Source organism: Hemiscyllium ocellatum, chromosome 24, assembly GCF_020745735.1.
Source record: "Hemiscyllium ocellatum isolate sHemOce1 chromosome 24, sHemOce1.pat.X.cur, whole genome shotgun sequence".
Taxonomy (NCBI): Eukaryota; Metazoa; Chordata; class Chondrichthyes; order Orectolobiformes; family Hemiscylliidae; genus Hemiscyllium; species Hemiscyllium ocellatum.
Genome location: NC_083424.1, coordinates 26,719,300 through 26,740,615, shown reverse-complemented (window position 1 = coordinate 26,740,615; position 21,316 = coordinate 26,719,300). Strand labels below are relative to the sequence as shown.

The following is a 21,316-nucleotide window of genomic DNA, read 5'->3' as shown; positions in this document are numbered from 1 at the left end:
CATGTGAAGTACAACTCCATTCCTTTTAGGTTATTTAGCATTGTCCGCTGGAAGATTTCTGGTGCTGATATGATGCTGAAAGTTGAAATAAAACTTCCAGAGTAATGAAGGTTCTGAGTAACATGGATCTCTTCACTGAGGGGTTGTTGCCAGAAGCCATTACTTGCATCAGCTTCTTGAAGATTGAACTCTCTCTGAATTTTATTAAGCTTTCATCCACAGACAACTTAGGATGAACTTTGTATTCATCCATTTTGTTGAGCTGTGTAAGCCTACGAAAATTTTGATAGATTGTTTGGGGTCTGTCAGAGCTGGACTAATCCTTAGCTACAATATTGAGACAATTTTGTTCTTTAGATTTGGCAAGAGGGGGAGAGGATATTTTCTGGGTCTAAACAGATACACTAGCATTGTTTAAAGGTATACAGTGTGGTATACCTCCTTAATCCTATAAACAGTTGTGGAAATACAGAAGTGAAGTTTTAGGCTGAACTTCTTTGATTTTTATTTCCTCTATATTGACAAATCCAAGACAAGTCAGTATAGCCTTTACTATTTATCAATGATGGTTCAGGATTGTGAATGAGTTTTTTGTCTTTATGTTGAAGGGCAGTTCACAGTTCTATATATGTCCTGGCCCATGTAGTTAAATGTGTGATGGCTGAAGAGACCTTTACTCCAACCACACTTCCATGTCAGAAAAAAACTAAAACTATTACACCTGTACCTAATGTAAATCTTATCTGTTTCCCTCTACTAGGATATCAGCGCTCTAGTATCTTAGATTCCTTGATCTCACCAGGAAAGAGCGTCTCCAATTTGTTGATCACTTCTATTTCATGCACTTGACCATCTTCTGAGAGTTTCTCTGTACAAACGTTTGCTGCCACAAACACTCACATTCTTTCTACAAAACACCATTTGGTTTCTTTGGTGGAACAATTTTTGTGCTTGTATCTTTTTTCCATGACACTGTTAACAGGTAGCAAGGGCAATTGATTCACACTCTTTCAGCGTCCCTCATTTTCTACTTTTAAATTTAACCTACTGTACTATGAACCTTGCTGGAAACTGACAGATCACAATTCTGTCCCTGATTAGTTCTTCCTTTAAGCTGAAATACTATCGGTTCTCTACAAGTCTGTAAAGATCATTGAAAAAAGTAGAGGTATTTTACTTGTCAGTATGTACACTTAATGCATTTAGCCTAGTCAACACTCCTTTTTCTCATACGTCGAAGTGGGCATCGATTCCTTTTATCACTCCCTCATACAGATCTTATATTTATCAATTCCTGTCTGACCAGGATATTATCTGCACAGCCATCCGTTGCATACAACAGTGTACTGATCTGCTAAGTGCTCATCCTCCCAACAAGATTTAATGCAGAGTGATAGCTTGGAAATCTTTGCTGTCAATTTATCCATATTTCTGCTTGAGCTGGACAAGGTCCCTTCTTTATGGATTGGAAGTGTCATTGGCAAGAGCCTGTGACCTGCTTGAAGCTTGCAAGTAATGGCAGAAATATTTCCATAAATGTTCTTGCGCTATTGCACCATACAATAATCTTACTCCACTGCTAAATAGTATCTACAGAATCTGCAGGGGTAAGGAAAACATAAACTTTATTGAGGAACACCTTAATGTGACTACCCCATGACACAAGGCTACAAGAGATCATGTGAAATCACATCACTTCCTGTGATTATGCAAATTGTACCTCATTAGCTTATCACTTATACTACAGAATGCTCAAAGAAATGAGTGAGTAAGTTGTTAAGGCTAGAAACTGTGTTTCAAGACATAACATAAACTACCAAATGTCCAAAACAGAAACTATATTTAGTGGGTTTGTATAAGATGATCTAAGTCAAAATTTAAAATTAGCTTGGATGGACAAATGAAATAAAAAGGGAGAAATGCACATGGTAAATAATGAATAACTGTGATTCAAACTATTTACTACAGAAGTAATGGACTAATTAGGCAGAATGCATGTTTCTATGTTGTAACTCCTGTGCATTTCTATGTAAGTAAATAAACTTTAGATTGTTGTCCAACAGCTCTAAGCGTAATTTCTCTCTATGGTGTAGTACAGGACCTAACAGACAGATAAATTGGAGCTTTGGTCATTCTCTGACCTTGGTTGGTTGATTTTGTTGAGAACAATGATCATTCTCTACTCCTGAAGTAGGGAATGACAAGCTCTTGAGGATTATTTTTGTTCTTGAGCTGAATCATCTTGCAAAATAAAGTCCTATTTGCTAAATTAAGTAAACTAGACTGTGCCCAGTAACTACTGTAATACCAAATAGAATCTTGTAGTCATTCACAAATGTCTTTCTAACTTTTTAGCATCTCCGACTGCTTGTCACAGAAAGAGGACAGTGCCTCGTCCAACACTTCTGTTTCCAGTCTGTCACTGAAATGCTGAACTATTTTGGAAGGTTTGCAATACCGTTGGAGTGTGGCACAACCTGTGAAGTCAAACTGTCGAGCTATGTTGTGGCGTTCCCTCACCAGCAAGGTAAGAAAAGATCAGCTGTGTATTTTTAATAGAATTTGCAAAACAGAAAAAGTTTGTCCATGTTAGAGTACAATGTGTCAATAGATCTAGGATTATCAGTTTAAACTCTGACTTGCTCCAAAGAAAATCCTTACTGGTGGAGACTCGCCTTATTTGGGTGATTGCTTTGCAGGACACGGTGATACTTGAGTAACCCAGTTATGGAAGGTAATAGTTTTATTCAGTCTTGTAGATTTTTGGAAAATATTTTTGGAAGAGCTGGTGGAAATTTGGAATGCTCCAACTATTTAATGGATTAAAGTAAGTAGCTAGCAATGATATTTGCTCAATAGGGCAATTAAGATGACACTTGGGTGTCTTTGGGTTTTTTTTTCAAACCAAAAAAAGGTTTCTTCACAATGATGTTTCACGAGTAAAAAGGTATTGTCGACCCATGTAAGCCAAAAGGGCCCATCTAAACACCAAACACTGCTGGAGATCTGAATTTAAAATAAAATCATTATGGAAATACTTGGCAAATGTGAAGCGAAGTAGAGTTAATATTTAAGGTCAATGCCCTTTCATCAGAACTTATGGAAGATACAACTATAAATATTTTTAAATCAATAGAAGGGCAAGACAGGGGCATGATAATCACAATTAGTGATTGGGTAGAGGGCAGGAATTAACTAATGAAAGATTTCACATGGCAAAAGCCAAAGAGAGTGACAATAGTTGTAATAAGGAATAAAGTTTAGGCTCAGTGCTCGCCTCCAGTGCTTGCAACACTGTAGGGAACAGATTGGGTGTTAGGACTGATGAGTGGACAAGGGTTTCATGGACAGAATAATCCCTTGAGAATGCTGAAAAGAGAGGGCAGTGGAAGATACACTTACAAATTGCAACATTCTGGAGCCGACAGGAATGGTGCAGAATGAACCTTGAATACAGAAACTGAAGTGATGACAGGGCGATATGCAGAGTGTTAGTAAAGGTGTCAAATACCTTATCACAATCTCTAGAAACATTTTGATTCAGCATGTGAACGAAGTAATTCACGTAGAAAAATCAAGGAATTTGCAAACAGCTCCTTGCTTAGAAATGATGGAGTTTAATTTAGATAAATATGAGGTGTTGAGTTTTGGTAAGGCAAATCAGGGTAGGAATTGTACAGTTAATATAGGGCCTGGGGAATGCTGCTGAACTAAGGGACCTAGGGGTGCAGATGCATAGTTCCTTGAAAGTGGAGCCGCAAGTACTCAGGGTGGTGAAGAACGCATTTGGCACGCTTGCCTTCATTGTTCAGTGCATTGAATATAGAAGATCAGGTATCATGTTGTACAGGACACTGGTTAGGCCACTTTTAGAATATTGCCTTCAACTCTGGTGTCTCTGTTATAGGAAGGATATTGTTAAACTTCAGAGAGTGCAGACAAGATTTACAAGGATGTTGCTGGGACTGGAAAATTTGAGTTATAGGGAGAGATGGAATAGCCTGTGGCTTTTTTCCTAGAGAGCTGGAGGCTGAGAGGTGACCTTTTCGGGGTTTATAAAATCATGAAGAGCATGCTTAGGGTGAATAGCCAATATCTTTTTTCCAAGTTAGGGGAGTCCAAAACTAGAGAGCATGGGTTTAAGGTGAGAGAGAAAATATTTAAAAGGGACCTGAGAGGCCTCCTTTTCATGGAGGGTCGTGTGTGTATGGAATGAGCTGTCAGAGGAAGTGGTGGAGGCAGGTACAATTGCAACATTTTAAAAAGCATCTGGATGGGTATATGAATAGGAAGCATAGACAGGGATATGGGCCAAGTGGTGGCAAATGGGACTAGATTAGTTTAGCACGGGTGCGATGGACTGAAGGGTCTGTTTCCATGTTGGATAAACCTATGACTCTATAAATGGCTCTCCTACTTATGTGTCCAAAAGTTCAAATCCTACTGATTTACATCGCTCAGCCTGTCTGCTGCATTCGGCATGAGATCTGTCATCTTCTGGCCAGGCTTTTCCAATGCACTGTTTTATGATAAAGTTTTCCATCTGTTCCTGAGTTAAATATGGCTATCCAGCTCACCCTATGCAAGCGAGCTTTGTTCTTGTTAGGGAGGCAGTGAATGTTGATGTCATGGATCCTGGAGAAATCCCCAGACTCGACCATCTCCTCTCCGAGCTAAAGGAAATAACGTAGTGGGAAAGGCCTCATGGGGAGAGCAAACGTTACACTGAAAGCTGCTTGTATTCAAATCTTTGACCTTTCATAGGCTATAAACTTTACGAAATTTAAGTGACTCTTCTAACTTTGCATATTTTACTAACCAAGTCGGAATTTTCAAGAACAACTTCGATAACGACAAATGTAATTATTTCAGAAACTAAAGATCGAAATTGACTACCGGTATGGGAGTACTGCTTGTTTTACTCATGGCTGGATTAAAACATAGATTAAAGCAAGTGAATACAGACACCAAAAAGTGGGCTAGACTTAGATGAGCAACGCAAAAGATTTTTAAAAATGCAGAGCTGAGCTCAGAGCCAAAATTGCAACATGGTTAAAGATAAAGAGGAAGCTTCGAGAGGTTTAATAATCAGAATGACAGTGCAGCAGATAGAAAATACTAAGTTGCACTCAAGAAATTAAAATCAGCCAGGTAAGCATATGTTTTTGGAAAATTGTGATGTTTTAAGAGCAAGCTTTGACTATTGTGAAAAAATTGAGTCCATGAAATCCATCTAAGTGTTCATTCAGGTGCATTGTATTCTGTGAACAAGACAATACCAAGAAGTGAACTCTGTCTCTCAAACAATTCAGACTTGAATGTGTTTAAATGACTGTACCTGTGCAGATAGATGAGTTCACTTGCTGTTCTATTACAGTCAAGAGACTAATTATATGTGCCAGTTGTCATGTGTCCTGGATTGTCTGCATTTGGGAACACTATGTGCCCTGTACTCTGGATCATCATTAGTTGTGCATCTTTGCATACACACTGAATGTCCCCCAGGTTCACCATCATGATTTTGTCTACCAGCGACTCTTACAGGTTCACCAGGAACATGCTTTCCCAAAGAGGGTCAAAGCATCTCATACCTGAGTCCCCAAGAACTGGTCACATGCTGTACAATGCTCTATATTAGCAAAGCTGCAAGCAGATAAAGATATGATATTTGAAACATGAGTGAATTTGTTGTCAGTCATCATCTAAATAACATGCACATGCCGGAGTACTATACATACAGGTTTTAAAAAATGAAACTGCAAATAAATCCCTCAACATCTGCAAAGAGAAAAATAAGCAGATTCGCATTAAGGTTTAATATTCCTTTCTACATGTGGACTGTAGTTATAGAGTCATAGAGATGTAACAGTTATGCTATTTAGACTCTTGGTGTTTTAGTAATTTTACTTCTTAACACAGCTGCAGCTGAAAATTGAAAGCCAGAACTTTGCATTCATGCTAATATTGTGAATATGCTTTCAAGCTTGAACTTGCATCTAGATGATGAAGGAAAGGGGTATTTGATTAATGGAAGTATTACAGGCCAGATCCTCAAATGTAAGAACAAGTCATTCCACTCTGTTTCCTTTCCTGCCACTCTATTAGATTATGCCTGATGCATTTGAACTCCATTTCTCTGCATTTGATTCATATCCCTAGGTATCCCAGGGTTCAGCCTTTGACCCTGGGGGGATGTGAATTAGGAAGTCAGAATTAAATTAGAAAGTGTTTGCTGGTGATGAGATTGGAGAATACAAACGGTCTCTTAATTTCCTGCACCAACAGGTGACATCAAATGCTGTTGGGCTTCTGTTTGATTTTTAAAAATTTGTTATCTTTGTTTGACACAGTGAGTGGTTCTGGAGAAAGGGACATTTGAGATTGTCTATGTGAGGAGAGTGCAGGGTTGAAATGTCAAATTTATCTGGATTAATGGTAATGCCCGATGATGTTAGTTCAGTTGGCTATAACCAGGAAAGCCAGTTCTCAGTGGTGCAAATTGCTCCAGTATGTGAAAACAACTGACTAGGACAAATAACAGGAACTATTAGAGTTCATAACACCATGAGAGGTAGGAGCCAAAGAATGTCATTCAGCCTACCAAGTCAGTATTGCTATTTGGTGAGGTCATGGCTAATCTGATCATACTCAACTCCACTTTCCTGCCTCCCCCCAACCAACCCTTGACTTCCTTATTGTTTAAAAACCTGTCTGTCTCACCCTTGAATGTACATGATGACTAAGCTTCAACAGCCCTCTGCAGTAAAGAACGGTGACTCTGTGGTTAGCACTGCAGCCTCACAGCACCGGGGTCCCAGGTTCAATTCTAGCCTTGGGCGACTATCTGTGTGGAGTTTGCACATTCTCCCTGTGTCTGCATGGGTTTCCTCCCACAATCCAAAGATGTGCAGGTTAGATGAACTGGCCATGCTAAATTGGCCAAAGTGTTTGGTGCATTAGTCAGAGGGAGATGGGTGTGAGTGGGTTACTCTTCGGCGGGTCGGTGTGAACTGGTTTTGCCGAAGGGCCTGTGTCCACACTGTAGGAAATCTAAAAAAAAATTCTACAGATTCACTACCATCTGAGTGAAGAAATTTCTTCTCCTCTCTGCCCTAACTGGGTGATCCTTTATTCGGAGATTACGCCCTCTGATTCTAGATTCCTACAAGGGAAAACAAACTTTCAACATCAACCCCGTTAAGCCCCCTAAGAAACCCTTGTATGTTTCAATAATGTCCTCTCTCATTCTTCTAAACTTTAATGTACGTACTCAACCTCTCTTCCAAAGAAAATTCCTCCATACCTGGGCTCAATCTTAAACATAGAAACATAGAAAAATACAGCGCAGTACAGGCCCTTCGGCCCTCGATGTTGCGCCGACCGAAGCCTACCTAACCTACACTAGCCCAATAACCTCCATATGCTCATCCAATGCCCACTTGTGAACCTTCTCTGGCCCGCCTCCAATCTCAGTGTATCTGTCCTTAGGTAAGGAAACCAAAACTGTTCATGATATTCTAGGTATGGTCCAACTAGTGCCTGGTACAGTTTTAGTGAGACTAGTTATATTTATACTCTGTTCCCTTTAAAATAAAGGCATTAGCTTTCCTTATTAACTGCTGAACTTGTAAACCCCCAAATTCCTCTGGGCTGCAGCTTTCTACAGTCTTTCTTCATTTAAATAATATTCAGCTCCTCTTTTCTTCCTGCCATAGTGCATAACCTCACATTTTCCATATTAGAATTCATTAACTTAACTTGTTTATATCCCTCTGCAGACTCTGTGTCATCTTCACCACTTGCCTTTCCATCTATTTCTGTCATCCACAAAATTTGATAAAGTACATTCACTTCCTTCATCCAAGTTATTGTAAATAATCGTGCCCCGTCACTAATTCCTGTGACACATTTTATCCCAAATCTGTCTTCTGTTAGTTAGCAATCTTCACTCCATACTAATATACTAACCCAACACTTAGGCTCTTATCTTATTAAGTAGCCTAATCTATGGTACCTTATCAATTGCACACTGAAAACCTAAAATCTGGTTCTAAATATTGGAAATCTAAACAGTGGTTCCTCTTTACCTATCTTGTTTGTTATTTTTACAACAAATTTTAACAAAATTGTCAGGAATGCTGTCCCCTTCATGAATCCACGCTGACTCTGTTTGGTTGTATTATGCATTATTTATATTGTGTATTTTTAAACACTATTATGTTCTTTAAAGTAGACTTTGATGTTTTCCCAGTCACTAATGTTAAGCTCACTCGTCTATAGTTACCTGTTATTTTGTCTCCTTCCCTTTTTGAATAAAGGTGCTACATTGGCAATCTTTTAATCATTTGGTACTTTCCAGAATCGAACATGCATGAAAGGTTGCTACCAGTGCAACCTTTATACAAACTTACTTTATTGTCCTCTGAGGTAACCTGTCAGCTCTATGAAACTTCAAAGGATGCTCACTTTGAAGGAGTTCGCTGCCTGTCTCAGACTTGCACTCAGTGAGTCTCTTTCTCACTGCCACAGCAGTGTGACCTTTTTAGCCCTTTGACCACACAATGAAACAAACTTGCACCTATCTCTATCTCACCATCGCCCCCACCTTTACCTGCAGCTCCCCTTACACCCACTCCCAGTCCTGAAGAAGGATTACACCCAAAACGTTGACTTCTCCACCTCCTGATGCTGCCTGGCTTGCTGCGTTCTTCCAGCCTCCTGCTTGTCTACCTTGGATTTCAGCATCTTCAGGTTTTTTTTGTCTCTATGAAACTTATCAGCTTTTAGCCCCATTATTTATCATGGTACTTTTTCCTGCAGTGATGGTTATTGCATGCATACCACTTTGTAAAGACTAGATTTTGAAATGGTACAGACTAATATTCCCTTTTTAAAAGTGTGACATGAAAAACAATTGCAGAATTAAGCAGAAAATCTTGTGCTGGAGAGACATCAAATATATTCTAAAAATGTTGAGATTCTTAAAAATTGATCAGAAGTTATAACAGAGGATCACACAGCCAGATTTAAAGTGTGTTCCTGTAATTGTCTAACGTACATTGATTGGGTGGTATAATAGCAGCACTTCCTGTGCAGATTTGTTCCTGGAATGAACACTTACTGGTGCAGATATCTACACCATCTGTCAAGTGCAGTTTTCTGGATAAACAGTAAAGGCTGTATCCACTGAAGGCTGATTACCTATCCCTATATTTGGCTCGCTGCACTGAGCGTGTGGGGGTTGTAACTATCCCAACTTCAACTACAGGAAGGTTTATCACGCGATTGGATTCTTGCCAAAAATCGTTGCATATTGTAGCACAATGTGGTTTTAATTGCTGTAAATCATTGACCTGGACTATATATCTTAGCTGGTAATGTCTGAATGTTATTTCCTCAACTACTAGTTTGTATCTCGCACGTAGCCTTCCATGAAAAATTTCAAACACTCTATCCTCAGAACTGTTTATTCCCATTTTTGTACTTAATTGTAAAGAAATAGAAACATTTTAATCTGTTTTTAATCCAAAACCATTTGACGCAATTTTTGAACTCATCCAAGAAGTTGCACCTTTTCTCTGCCAGTTGTCTCCCCTTCTCCTCCTTGCGATGTTTGACCCTGTTGGAATGGGAGCAACAGATGAGCTCAGTACTATCCTCAGCAGTGACCGACACCTTGTACTTCTAATCAGAAGAGGGAAGCTTGATTGAGTTTCCTCTCCAGATTCCTGAAGAAGGGCTCATGCCCAAAATGTCGATTCTCCTGCTCTATGGATGCTGCCTGACCTGCTGCGCTTTTCCAGCAACACATTTTCAGCTCTTTCCTCTCCATAATCCTGGAGTACTGAAGTCAGTTGTTACCGTGTTGCACCTTGAATCATAGTATGGAAGTCAAACTGGGAACCTTCAAAAGCATATTATAACCTGTTCCTTCGTAAAAGTTCACACCAGGGAATCATTTGAACATTGAATTCTATTTTTAAAAGTTGAACCAATATTATTTTGAAGCCTTTAAGTCTCCTTTCCTATCCTTTTTGAAACCAAGTGCAACTTGGAAAAGTCCAGATGTCCTTTATTGTTCTGGTTATATCCACAGAATAATAGATTTTTCGTCATGTTTTCCCTTTCATAAAACAATTGCCTTTTATAATCATATAATAGCTTTCGAAGTAGAGCTCAAAATACATGATGGCAGGAAGGTGAGGGTTAAGAATTTGTCCCCAAAAGCTCTCCATCAATCACAGGCCAGTTCTCTTTTGCATTTTCTGCTGTTAGGCTCAATGTAAGATTATCAGAAGCAAATCTGGGAGGGGGCAGTCTGTGGTTGGAGCAGCAGTGAGAAGGTGACGTGGGGCAGAGAACAAGGCCACTGAGACTGAAGAGAAAGTGAGACTGATGGACTGGTGAGGGAATGAACATTGGACTGCAAAGGAGTGAGCGACAGCTTGTAATGGAACCTGAGAAGCTCCAAAGGAGGAGGAGGAGGAGAGTGGCTACAAAGGTGAACGTAGGGGGCTGCAAAGGAGGAGAGAGACATCTGCAAAGTGGGATGAGCAGGGCTCTGAAGTGAGGGGTCATGGCTACAGCTGAAAGTTACTCCTTGCAAGTGAATGTGGAATCTGTATCTTAGAATTATTGAAGGTCAGGAAGCTACTATATAAAGAAAAATGTGGATGCTGTTAAAATAAATACTCTGTCAGTTGGACAATTTAATACATGAACTGTTTTATTTCATAAGGATTTGCAGTTTTGTATCATCACATCTCAAAATATGCTGAATTATTTTGAATGTAGTGACTGTGTTAGAGACAAACACGCAATCATTTAGCTCTAACCTCCCAGCATACAGAAAAAATATTTATGGTGATAGCTTTTAGTGCACAGAGGTATGTGAAATGATTTTTTAAAAAATTGCCAACTTCTGTTATCTTCTGGTAACTTAGATATGTGGTACCTAGAAAATGAAAGGTTTCCTTGTGTGTTATGAATTTAAGTTCGATGGGGTGGCGGTGATTTCTTCTAATTTTGCTGATGTGTGAGTTCAAATACTCTGTTAACTCAAATACAGAAGGTATTGTTGCCATGTAACCACATCACGTAATGAAGGTTGTGTTGCTAATACTGTGGAGAATGTGCACCATTCACTGCGAATACACATATGCATGTTAATGGATCCGACCACAAGGAATCAAGCCAGGGGAGGGAAGAGATTAAGGCAGGGTGATGGAGGGGACCTCCCTCTGAGGGAGTCATCGCCTGTTTCACCCCCCATCTCCTGTTATTTTTCTCTCCCTACAGTTCACTCTCTACTCCCCATTCTCTGTCACCCAACCCCGCCCACCATTCTCTCTCCCCATTCTCTCTCTTTTCCACCATTCTCTTTGTACCCCCCATTCTCTCTGCCCCCTCTGTATTCTCCATCCTCACCTCTGAAACCCTCTGTATTTTCAGTTTCAGTGTTGCTGCCTATTAAGTGCTCAGACTCAGTGTAGACTTTGTGTATGGTGCAATGACATACAGAGTCTGGAACCATGCACGTTTCCTGGTGAGCATGCAGTTCCCGTGTCAGCAAATACTGCCATAAATGAATTAGTAAGAATGAGAAAAAAAGCGCCTGAAAGCCAAAAAAACCCTCTGAAAATCAAAAAGTCAGCCCTTGAGAAAATCTTGAAGTGTTCTTGAAAAGCAATGGTTTTGACCTCTGTTTCCAAGTACCTCCTTGTTGTTTTCTTAATAGCAACAAATGCTTTAATACCTTCAAATCTGCTGGGACCTTTTTGAATATTAGGGAGTTTAGTAAATCCCAATAAGTGATATCCCTGTGGCTACTTCTTTTACAACTTCTTTTACATTTCACTCTCATGAGACCCCACTATTTCTGGAATGACTTACATACCTTCTACTGTGAAGTCAGACAAAAAAAATACTTGTTTACTATCTGGGCTATTTCCAATGTTCCCTATTCTAATTTCCCCTGCATCAGCCTGTAAAGGACCCCTTCTAACTTTCTTTCCTCTGTTCTCACATATTTGTAGAAATTCATACTTTTTTTGGTCCTGGTTAGATCAATCTCATATACTCTGTCTCTCTATTGATTTCTGGGTCATTATTAAAGTCACTTCTAGGCTTACACATTATTCCTTTACACCAACGAAGTTAAATATGCTTTATTATTCTGTACAAATATTTCAAATGTACACAGCTCATTTTTTGATTAACTTTAATGGTAGGTTTCTCAGCTGTGAATGTTTAGTTGTTTGTGATAAAATCTTGTTTTTTTTTGCTTTACTTTGGAGATCTTTCTGACTGATGGTTATTTGCTGCTCTCAATAGTTTTGTCTTGGTGGTGATTTGGCAGGTTCTCAAATATAAAGTACATCTGTGACTTATTACACAACATTTTAATTTGGAAAACTTGGGAGTTGTTGCTTGGCTTTATGTGGTTGTCATTTTGTTTGTCCACTGCACGTAACTTTTCAGTGTAGTTTCCTGATTAAATAATTGAACTGACTATTACTGCAGCAGGCTTGGATTTTCAGTTTTTTTATTATCTCAATTTTGATTTTCTGAGCTATGTTTAATGCACATTAAGAAGGGGTCAGGTGTTGTGTGGAAGGTCTGTTAATATTACCGTTCTACCACCTCCATCTACTGAAGTGTTTAGGGTGAGAGGGGAAAGATATAAAAGAGACCTAAGGGGCAATTTTTACACACGTGTATGGAATGAGCTGCCAGAGGATGTGATGGACCGCTGGTACAATTGCAACATTTAAGAGGCATTTGGATGGGTATATGAATAGGAAGTGTTTTGGGGGATATGGGCCGGGTGCTGGCAAGTGGAACTAGATTGGGTTTGGATATCTGGTCGGCATAGATGGGTTGGACTGAAGGGTCTGTGTCTGTGCTGTACATCTCTATGACTCTATGGATAGTTTTTTTTCTCTCCTTGTAGTAGAATGTAACTTCCCCACATTGAATCCAATTTTAATGATCCTTTTGTGATCTGGTGTATTATACCACCCCCTGGTGGTATCAGCTGGAACAATCATCTTTGCAGTTTCATATTGTATAATAAGGCATGGAGAGAGAAAAGGTTAATGAGTCCTCTAGACATTATCCTCCCACACCTGGCCTAGAATGCCGTGCAGGAATCCAACCTGGAAATTGTGCTTATTACGCCAAGGTCAAATTATACTCAAATTTCTTAATAATCTCATTAGCATTTTTCCCAAAAGCTGTTTATTTGATGCAGAGATGTGAAGTTTTCCTTGCTGATTAGCACCTTTCAGTATCATGCAACCCCTACATGTCACAGAGTAATCTAGAATGAAATACTGAGGTAAGCATGGTGTTCGTTCAATTTCATGTGAGAATTTGTAACCCAGGACTACAAAACATAAGTTGCTATGTGTAATTGTAGTGATTCCTCCTCTTATTCAGATCATAATACTCATCTGGAGTATTGTGTGCAGTTTTGGTCGCCATACTATAGGAAGGATGTGGAAGCTTTAGAACGAGTGCAGAGGAGGTTAACCAGAATGTTGCCTGGAATGGTAGGAAAATCTTATGAGGAAAGGCTGAGGCACTTGGGGCTGTTCTCATTGGAGAAGAGAAGGTTTAGGGGAGATCTGATAGAAGTGTATAAGATGATTAGAGGTTTAGATAGGGTAGATACTAAGAACCTTTTACCGCTAATGGAGTCAGGTGTTACTAGGGGACATAGCTTTAAATTAAGGGGTGGTAGGTATAGGACAGATGTTAGGGGTAGATTCTTCACACAGCGGGTTGTGAGTTCATGGAATGCCCTGCCCGTATCAGTGGTGAACTCTCCTTCTTTATGGTCATTTAAGCGGGCATTGGATAGGCATTTGGAAGTTATTGGGCTAGTATAGGTTAGGTAGGATTCGGTCGGCGCAACATCGAGGGCCGAAGGGCCTGTACTGCGCTGTATCCTTCTATGTTCTATGTTCTATGTTCTATAATGAATAGGTCTCCCAGTTTACCAAATGGTTTCTGTTCAAAAGCATGCGGTTGAGTTGGGTTAGGATGTGAAGTGAATGAATTTTAACAATGTACAGCCTTAATTATAAAGATTTGTATTGGCTGTACTTATTACATAACCTGACTCCAATATACCATGCATTCACTGAATTGACAATTCCTGTGTTATTTGATCTTCAGCTATGCTGCTCTATGCTGTTTGATGTTATATATTTTGTTACTTAACAACAATGTAGTGCAATTATCTCTTAACTTTACATATATTGATGTAAGGGAAGTGTGTGTAGAACCAGGCACAGGTGAAACATTCTCAGTTCTCATTTCCTTCCCCAAATTCAGTAGCCTTATGACAAGAATGTTTTACCATAACAGCTCACCACAGTCCAGTTTTGCTGTGACCTCCATTCACGTAACATGCAGCTTTATTCTTTCTGATAAAGAGTATCACTTCCTTTGTCTACTTACTGGAAGTGGAACAGCAGGCTGTGTAATTTGTACTCAAAGTGCACTGAATAAAAGCAGATTTCTCTGTGAGAAGTGAATCGTGCCTAATTTATGTTCTGGACATTTATACTTGCCTGCATTTTTAAGGAATTCATTTAGAATCACTTGCTAATAATTCTGAAGGATTTGAAGTTTTAACATCAGCAAACTTCAATGCTACTGAGAACTCAGTTCTTCTCGTGCAAAATATTAAGAATTGAAAATTGGTTGCACTATCTTTTTGGGTACAAGGGTCATTATTCTTCACTTGCCAGCTTTGGTTCAGGTGGTAAATTTGACGTTGTCACCTCATCTGCATGATTGTAGCATAGGGCCCAGCATCTGCTAAGATGCTGCTGCTCAGCAGAGAATTGAGCAGTGTTTGCAGAGAGCCCATGGTGTAATCAGCCTTCTGTTCTGAAAGGCAGCCTACCATTTCTAAAGGTAAGTTGCACTGAATTACAGGTGACTGCTGTAATAATGAAGAACAATAACAAAACAAGGGCACTGAATGCTCAGAGGTCATGGATTTAACCCTGGAAGTCTTAGTGGTAAAGGTATACAGGAGAAGACACCCTGTATGGTTTGTCTAGAGTCCAGCAAGTCTGAAGGACCACTGTCAGAGGATTGAGCAAGTGGTCAGGGTTGTCAGTGCCAGAGGAAGGGACCCAAAGAGCTGGCAGCATTGCTATGAGACCTCACATTTTTGGTCAAGGTCAGTAAATGTAAACAAGTTCTTCTATTTGCCATTTAAATTAGATTAGATTACAGTGTGGAAACAGGCCCTTTGGCCCAACAAGTCCACACCGACCCGCCAAAGCGCAACCCACCCATACATTTACCCCTTACCTAACACTACGGACAATTTAGCATGGCCAATTCACCTGACATGCACATCTTTGGACTGTGGGAGGAAACCGGAGCACCCGGAGGAAACCCACACAGACACAGGGAGAATGTGCAAACTCCACACAGTCAGTCGCCTGAGGCGGGAATTGAAGCCGGGTCTCTGGCGCTGTAAGGCAGCAGTGCTGACCACTATGCCGCCCACTAATCTTTACCCCATCATTCACTGAACCACAATCCCAGACACTCAGGACTCAAATCGAACATCTAGATACTCCACCTCATTCTCACATCTAGTTCTTGTTGTTTCCACTTCTGACTATTCAGCCATGGTAGGCCATCCACACTTATTTCTTCCATCTCTTGCAAAACGAGCTGGTGTTCAATTTTAAGTACTAGGGCAGTACAGGACTCTATCTCCAGAGAGGATGCCTGTCTGTATCAGGGGCTGAAGTGTGACAGAGCTTGTGGCATTTGGAATTAAGGAATGCAGGATGGTCCCGCCTTTTCCCAACTCTGATTCACCTGTCTGTCAAGTGGAGTGAGCTGTTGATTCTGGGATCATGGATCTCTTATTTTCGAACTCACTCCAACCTTTCCCTTCTAATCTTCTACTTTGAGAGACCCTAAATCTACCACCTACCAGTGACAGCAGTCCCAATATTCAGCCAAGGGGCTCGCTCACCTGATGCTTCTGGCTACCAGCTCAGATTCTGGCACATTTAAAGCTGATATAAAGTAGTCGCCTGCATCTGGTAAATCACTGGACACTAGTGGGCTGCAGCTATCTGGGGAAAGGATGGTTTTGTCCCTGCTTGGACAGACACATGGCCAAGCAGGTGTGAAAAATGGAGGAATGTGCATTCCTTTGGGGTTTGAGCTGTATCACATTGTTGGGACAGAAGAAAAGAAGTTGCTCCTTACCTAGAAGAACTCAGCTGACGGTAGATGCCTGAAAGGGCAAGTGTTTAATTCCCCAGCATCAATATCTCTTGCTTTGAACACACATACTGTCAGAAGAGTGTGACCATCTATTTCTTACTGCTATGTTCTCTCTAATAAGCAATGGAGGTTTAGAGACAAATAGTTAACAGTGCAGCCTGTAGGGACAAACATATGTCCTCCATTAGATGCACAGAGTTCAGTCTTTATAACCTGTTTGACTGCATATGAAAATGGAATGCGTCAAACACTACCCACCATTTCTTTGAGAACTTTATTTGCAGCACAGGCATTCTGTTGATGTATGTATGTTGAATATTTACATCTTGGAATCTCTTCAGATTTGTCATTATTTTTGTGCCTTGACTTTGTTTAGTTCTGTCTTTCAATTGGCACAGACATATCTTTGTATAATAAATAAAATCTTCCAACTGGTACCAGAGAGAAAAGCCAGTAAAGAGCTTGAGCATTCTGGTTGTGTTAGACTCGCATAGAAGATGAGTCTGACCAATTTGCCTCATTTGCTGCTAGTTTTTAGTTCTGGGCTAAGTTGGGCTATGATTCTTTAGACAGCCTGCTGTTTGTTATAATTAAACCGTAGAGAGGAGAGGCACAGCAAGACCGTTAGGGAGTACATTCTGAGGTCTTTCCTGGTGGCTAGTTATAAGACGTCATGAGAAGATGGTATCAACATAAGAACAAGAGTAGATCATTTAGACTCGGTGTCTGATTCACTGTTCAGTGGTGTCTTGGCTGATCTGCAGCCTAACTCCATACAGCTGCCTTTGGTCCATATCCCCCAACGTCATATGCTTAACATAAATGCACCTGTCTCAGATTTAAACTTAACAACTGATCCTATATTCACTATATTTTGTGAAAGAGAGTTCCAAACATCTCCTACCCTTTGAGCTTAGAAGTTCTTCCAAACATCTGAATGTTGTGGTTCTGTTCGCTGAGCTGGGAATTTGTGTTGCAGATGTTTCGTCCCCTGTCTAGGTGACATCCTCAGTGCTTGGGAGCCTCCTGTGAAGCGCTTCTGTGATCTTCTCTTCGGCATTTATAGTGGTTTGAATCTGCCGCTTTCGGTTGTCCGTTCCAGCTGTCGGCTGCAGTGATCGGTATATTGGGTCCAGGTCGATGTGCTTATTGATTGAATCTGTGGATGAGTGCTATGTCTCTAGGAATTCCCTGGCTGTTCTCTGTTTGGCTTGTCCTATAACAGTAGTGTTGTCCCAGTCAAACTCATGTTGCTTGTCATCTGCGTGTGTGGCTACTAAGGATAGCTGGTCTTGTCATTTCGTGGTGTTCATGGAAGTGGATCGTTAGCTGTCTTCCTGTTTGTCCTATGTAGTGTTTTGTGCAGTCCTTGCATGGGATTTTGTATACTACGTTGGTTTTGCTCATGCTGGGTATCGGGTCCTTTGTCCTGGTGAGTTGTTGTCTGAGAGTGGCTGTTGGTTTGTGTGCTGTTATGAGTCCTAGTGGTCGTAGTAGTCTGGCTGTCAGTTCAGAAATGTTCTTGATGTATGGTAAGCACTATGGTAATCACAGAAGCACTTCACAGGAGGCTCCCAAGCACTGAGGATGTCACCTAGACAGGGGACAATACGCCTGCAACACAAATTCCCAGCTCGGCAAACAGAACCACAACAACGAGCACCCGAGCTACAAATCTTCTCACAAAGTTTGAACATCTGAATGATCTGGCCCTAATGCTCAGACTGTGCCTGCTTCACTATCAGTCTGGATATAACCAGTCATGAGGGGTTTATCTAAGGCAAGGAGATAGCTGGGCTGGTCATTCATCTGGTCTTTAGTTGGTCTTTCCACTCTGTGTTCTCTGATACTTTATGCCTTTCACTTATGCAGTGGCAGAGGCGTGTACTGAATTCTTTCTCTGTCTGTGGGCATGGAGGTGCAGGCATGGAAGCAAGGAAGGATTTACATTTATGTAGTACCTGTCATGATCACCCAACATCTCAACATGCTTTACAACCAACAAAGTACTACTAAGGCCATCACTGTGTCAGTATAAGATTCATACTGGTGATTATTTTAAAAGCAATAATTACAATTTAAAAATTCTAGAGTAATTAATAAAGAAACTAAAATGGTGATGGGAGGATGGGTGATATGTTGCTGCTGCTGTATGTGGGCGCTGCTGGTAATCCAAGGCAAACACATCTGCAGTAAATGTTTGTGGCTTGAGGAGCTGCAGGCATTGTGCCACATCAGACAGATGGAAAGCTACCTGGGCACTTTGCTTCAGGTGGCAATCACATTCACACTCAGTCATTCAAATTCCAATTTCATTTCTGATCAGAGACAGGGGTATGTGACTGCAGGTAAGACAGGCCTGGGGGCCCAGGTAACATTTGGGAACCTCAGCCCCTGCCACTTTGCAAAGTTACAAAGACACATCCCTTTATCCAACCTCTCTTTCTATTAGTTTGCCAATCTCCTATCAAAATTAATATACTACCCTCCATATCATGGGACCCGTTAAATAGCCTTCATGTGTTACCTTTTCAAGCTCCTTTTGGAAGTCCAAATATGTTACATTTACAGCTTTCAAATTATCAATCCTGCACATTACTCTAAAATTGTCAGCATGATTTCCTTTTGTGAAGCCAGTTGAATCTGCCTGATTACGTGATACACCCCTAAATGTTCTGCTGTTGAATCTTTCCAGTAGACTCAAACATTTTCCCAACTACAAATGTTAAGATAACTGGGTTATAGTTTGGTTTTCATCTTGCTTTTTGAACAAGGGTGCTTCATGATCAGTTTGCCAATCCTTCAGCACGTTTCTAGAATCTAAGGATTCGTGGAGGATTCCTTGATTCTGTGATTTCTTTTGGACCCAGATCAAAGACGGAGAAAAGTTAACAATGGGTCAGAGAGGAAACAGTTTATGTGAACAACAAACTGATTAGTACTTCGTTACCACAGGGCAGCACTCCAAGTTTAAAACATTATGACCCATAAATTCATTTCAAGGAGAGTCTGAAAGGAAGAATGAAAGCTATTTTGTTCTAATCTTTCTGAAACAAAATGTTATAATTGATAAAATAATTGTGGGTTTAATATCATCCTGATTTATTCCTGGAGTATTTCATAGGGAGTACCATATTTTGAGCTTCACTAATCTCTCCCCTTTGTCAATTTGTTGTCTCCACTTGTGCCGACAAATTCTTCAACTGAAGATTCGGTTGCGAGCAAAGGACGTAAGATTCCAGGAAAATACTGCTTTTGGTGTAAATGTTATTAGTTTTCTTGTCCTCATTTCCTGCCAGATTGTCACTATCATAATGCTGGTTTCCCACAGGAGGAAATGAGCTCATCAGAAACTTGCTGAACAAGGTTTGCATTGCAAGTCTATTTGTAAAGAACACCGTAAAATTCCTTCTATGCCAGTTTCTGCACCCATACAATATATAAGACATGGAGATTGTTACTCATTTACACTTCTGCTACAATCTATGACTATCCAATGAAGTTCATTCAGTTGAATATGCTAATTTTCAAACAACTGGTTTGTTAAAGAAAATATTTCTTGAATTAAAAATAAGATAATAAAAGACAAAGAAAGAAAGTGTCCTGTATATTTTCTGTGATTGGAATCGAAAATTCACTTTTCGAAATCTGCATTTGGAATCTGTTTCTGACATTTGAAATCAAATGTGAGAAACTTAGAAAGTTATTTTGTGTTCATCATCTGTCCAAACGAAATGTTGGTTAGAGGCTTGTCTTGTTCACAGGTTTGGGATCATGACATTTTATAAAATTATTAGAAACTACTAATCACTACTTTCTCAGAAGTTAAAATTTTAACAAACCCTTTTAAATAGTGGTGAGACTAATAACTACACATCTTCTTTCTATTTATCAGGACTGAAATTTGCCTGCCTCATTACTGACATGTGATTAACTTGCTGTGTTTACATAGTAGCCATAAAATGATTTAGAGCAGAAAGTTAAATTAGTTTAAATTTAAGGTTTGACCAGAAGTGGTTTTAAGATTCGCATTTTGTTTTGTTTCCAAAGGATCTCATTGTCCAATCAATGCATCAGTGTTGCCATTTTCTGTTCACCGCTGGAATTCTGAACCCAGTCTTGCTCACTTGGCTCCTTCCAGCTGCAATGCATCGGAGCCTCTTTCCCGGCCAGCTCCAGAACAGGTGTTCCACATGGTGCCCCCGCCTGAGGAATCTCGTCCAGCTCTGCGGCGAAGTGGCTCAGTGGTTGTGCCAATACGGCAGCAACGAGACTCAGACTATGAAATGGAATCGGCTGCCAGAGGTCAATCACGGGCCATTGACAATCAGTATATGTTTCTTTGATTATGTGGCTGAAGACAAGCTGGTGTACACTTGTGAGAGTGTGCCATCGTTAAGTTTTTACAACACTGAAACATTTTCAGGTTTGCTTCAAAAACTGAATGTATTTCTTTTCATGGAGGCAGCCTTAAGAAACCTTCAGGGCAAATAAGTGTTTGCTTTGAAATGGCCTCTTCTACCATTAGGCCTGTTGAAGGGCCCGTTTACAATATTATTAAATTGTATAGCTTTGTTTTGAATTTCTCTTTTAAAAAAAATCTTGAATTATAAATTGGAAATATAGAAAATACTTTTCCCTTTAGTTTAATTTTGTGTTTGTAAAAATTGTATATGAATTGAATATAATTTTAAGCATATTTCTTTATATAATATCTGTGTATTTCCAGTAACCTTAAAAATTATTCTATGAAAAACTTTAACTTAATTGCTTAATGATAGTAATGGCCAATGAATGAAGTACAGTTATTGGGCTTTTTGCATTTTAAAATAATTTTACAACTGTTGTGATGTGTTTAGTTAAAGTAGGTTTCTGTAATGAGGATCTCATCATTCTTTCTGCTTGTGCTTTTAGCTTAAAGTTTAACTGACAGTTCAGGTATGTACTTCAGTAATTTGAATACACAAGTTAGATTATGAACACTAAAGTGTTTTGAGAATTCTTTTTATTTTGAAAATCACTGGGTACAACCTGACATCTTATT

General features: G+C 39.9%; 1 protein-coding gene across 5 annotated transcripts in view; it reads left to right on the top strand.

The window, feature by feature from the left end:
• The window catches only part of sh2b3 (SH2B adaptor protein 3), a 177,583-nt gene extending 156,653 nt beyond the window's left edge, over nucleotides 1-20,930 (top strand). For 3 of the 5 annotated variants that reach the window (XM_060843974.1, XM_060843975.1, XM_060843971.1), the window contains exons 7-8: nucleotides 2,356-2,527; nucleotides 20,323-20,929. In XM_060843974.1, the coding sequence (XP_060699957.1) occupies nucleotides 2,356-2,527; nucleotides 20,323-20,618 (468 nt within the window). In that variant the 3' untranslated portion in view covers nucleotides 20,619-20,929. Of the gene's footprint in view, nucleotides 1-2,355; nucleotides 2,528-20,322 lie in introns of all 5 variants that reach the window. The other 2 variants (XM_060843976.1, XM_060843972.1) reach the window with 1 other exon arrangement.
• Nucleotides 20,931-21,316: the final 386 nt, after the last annotated feature.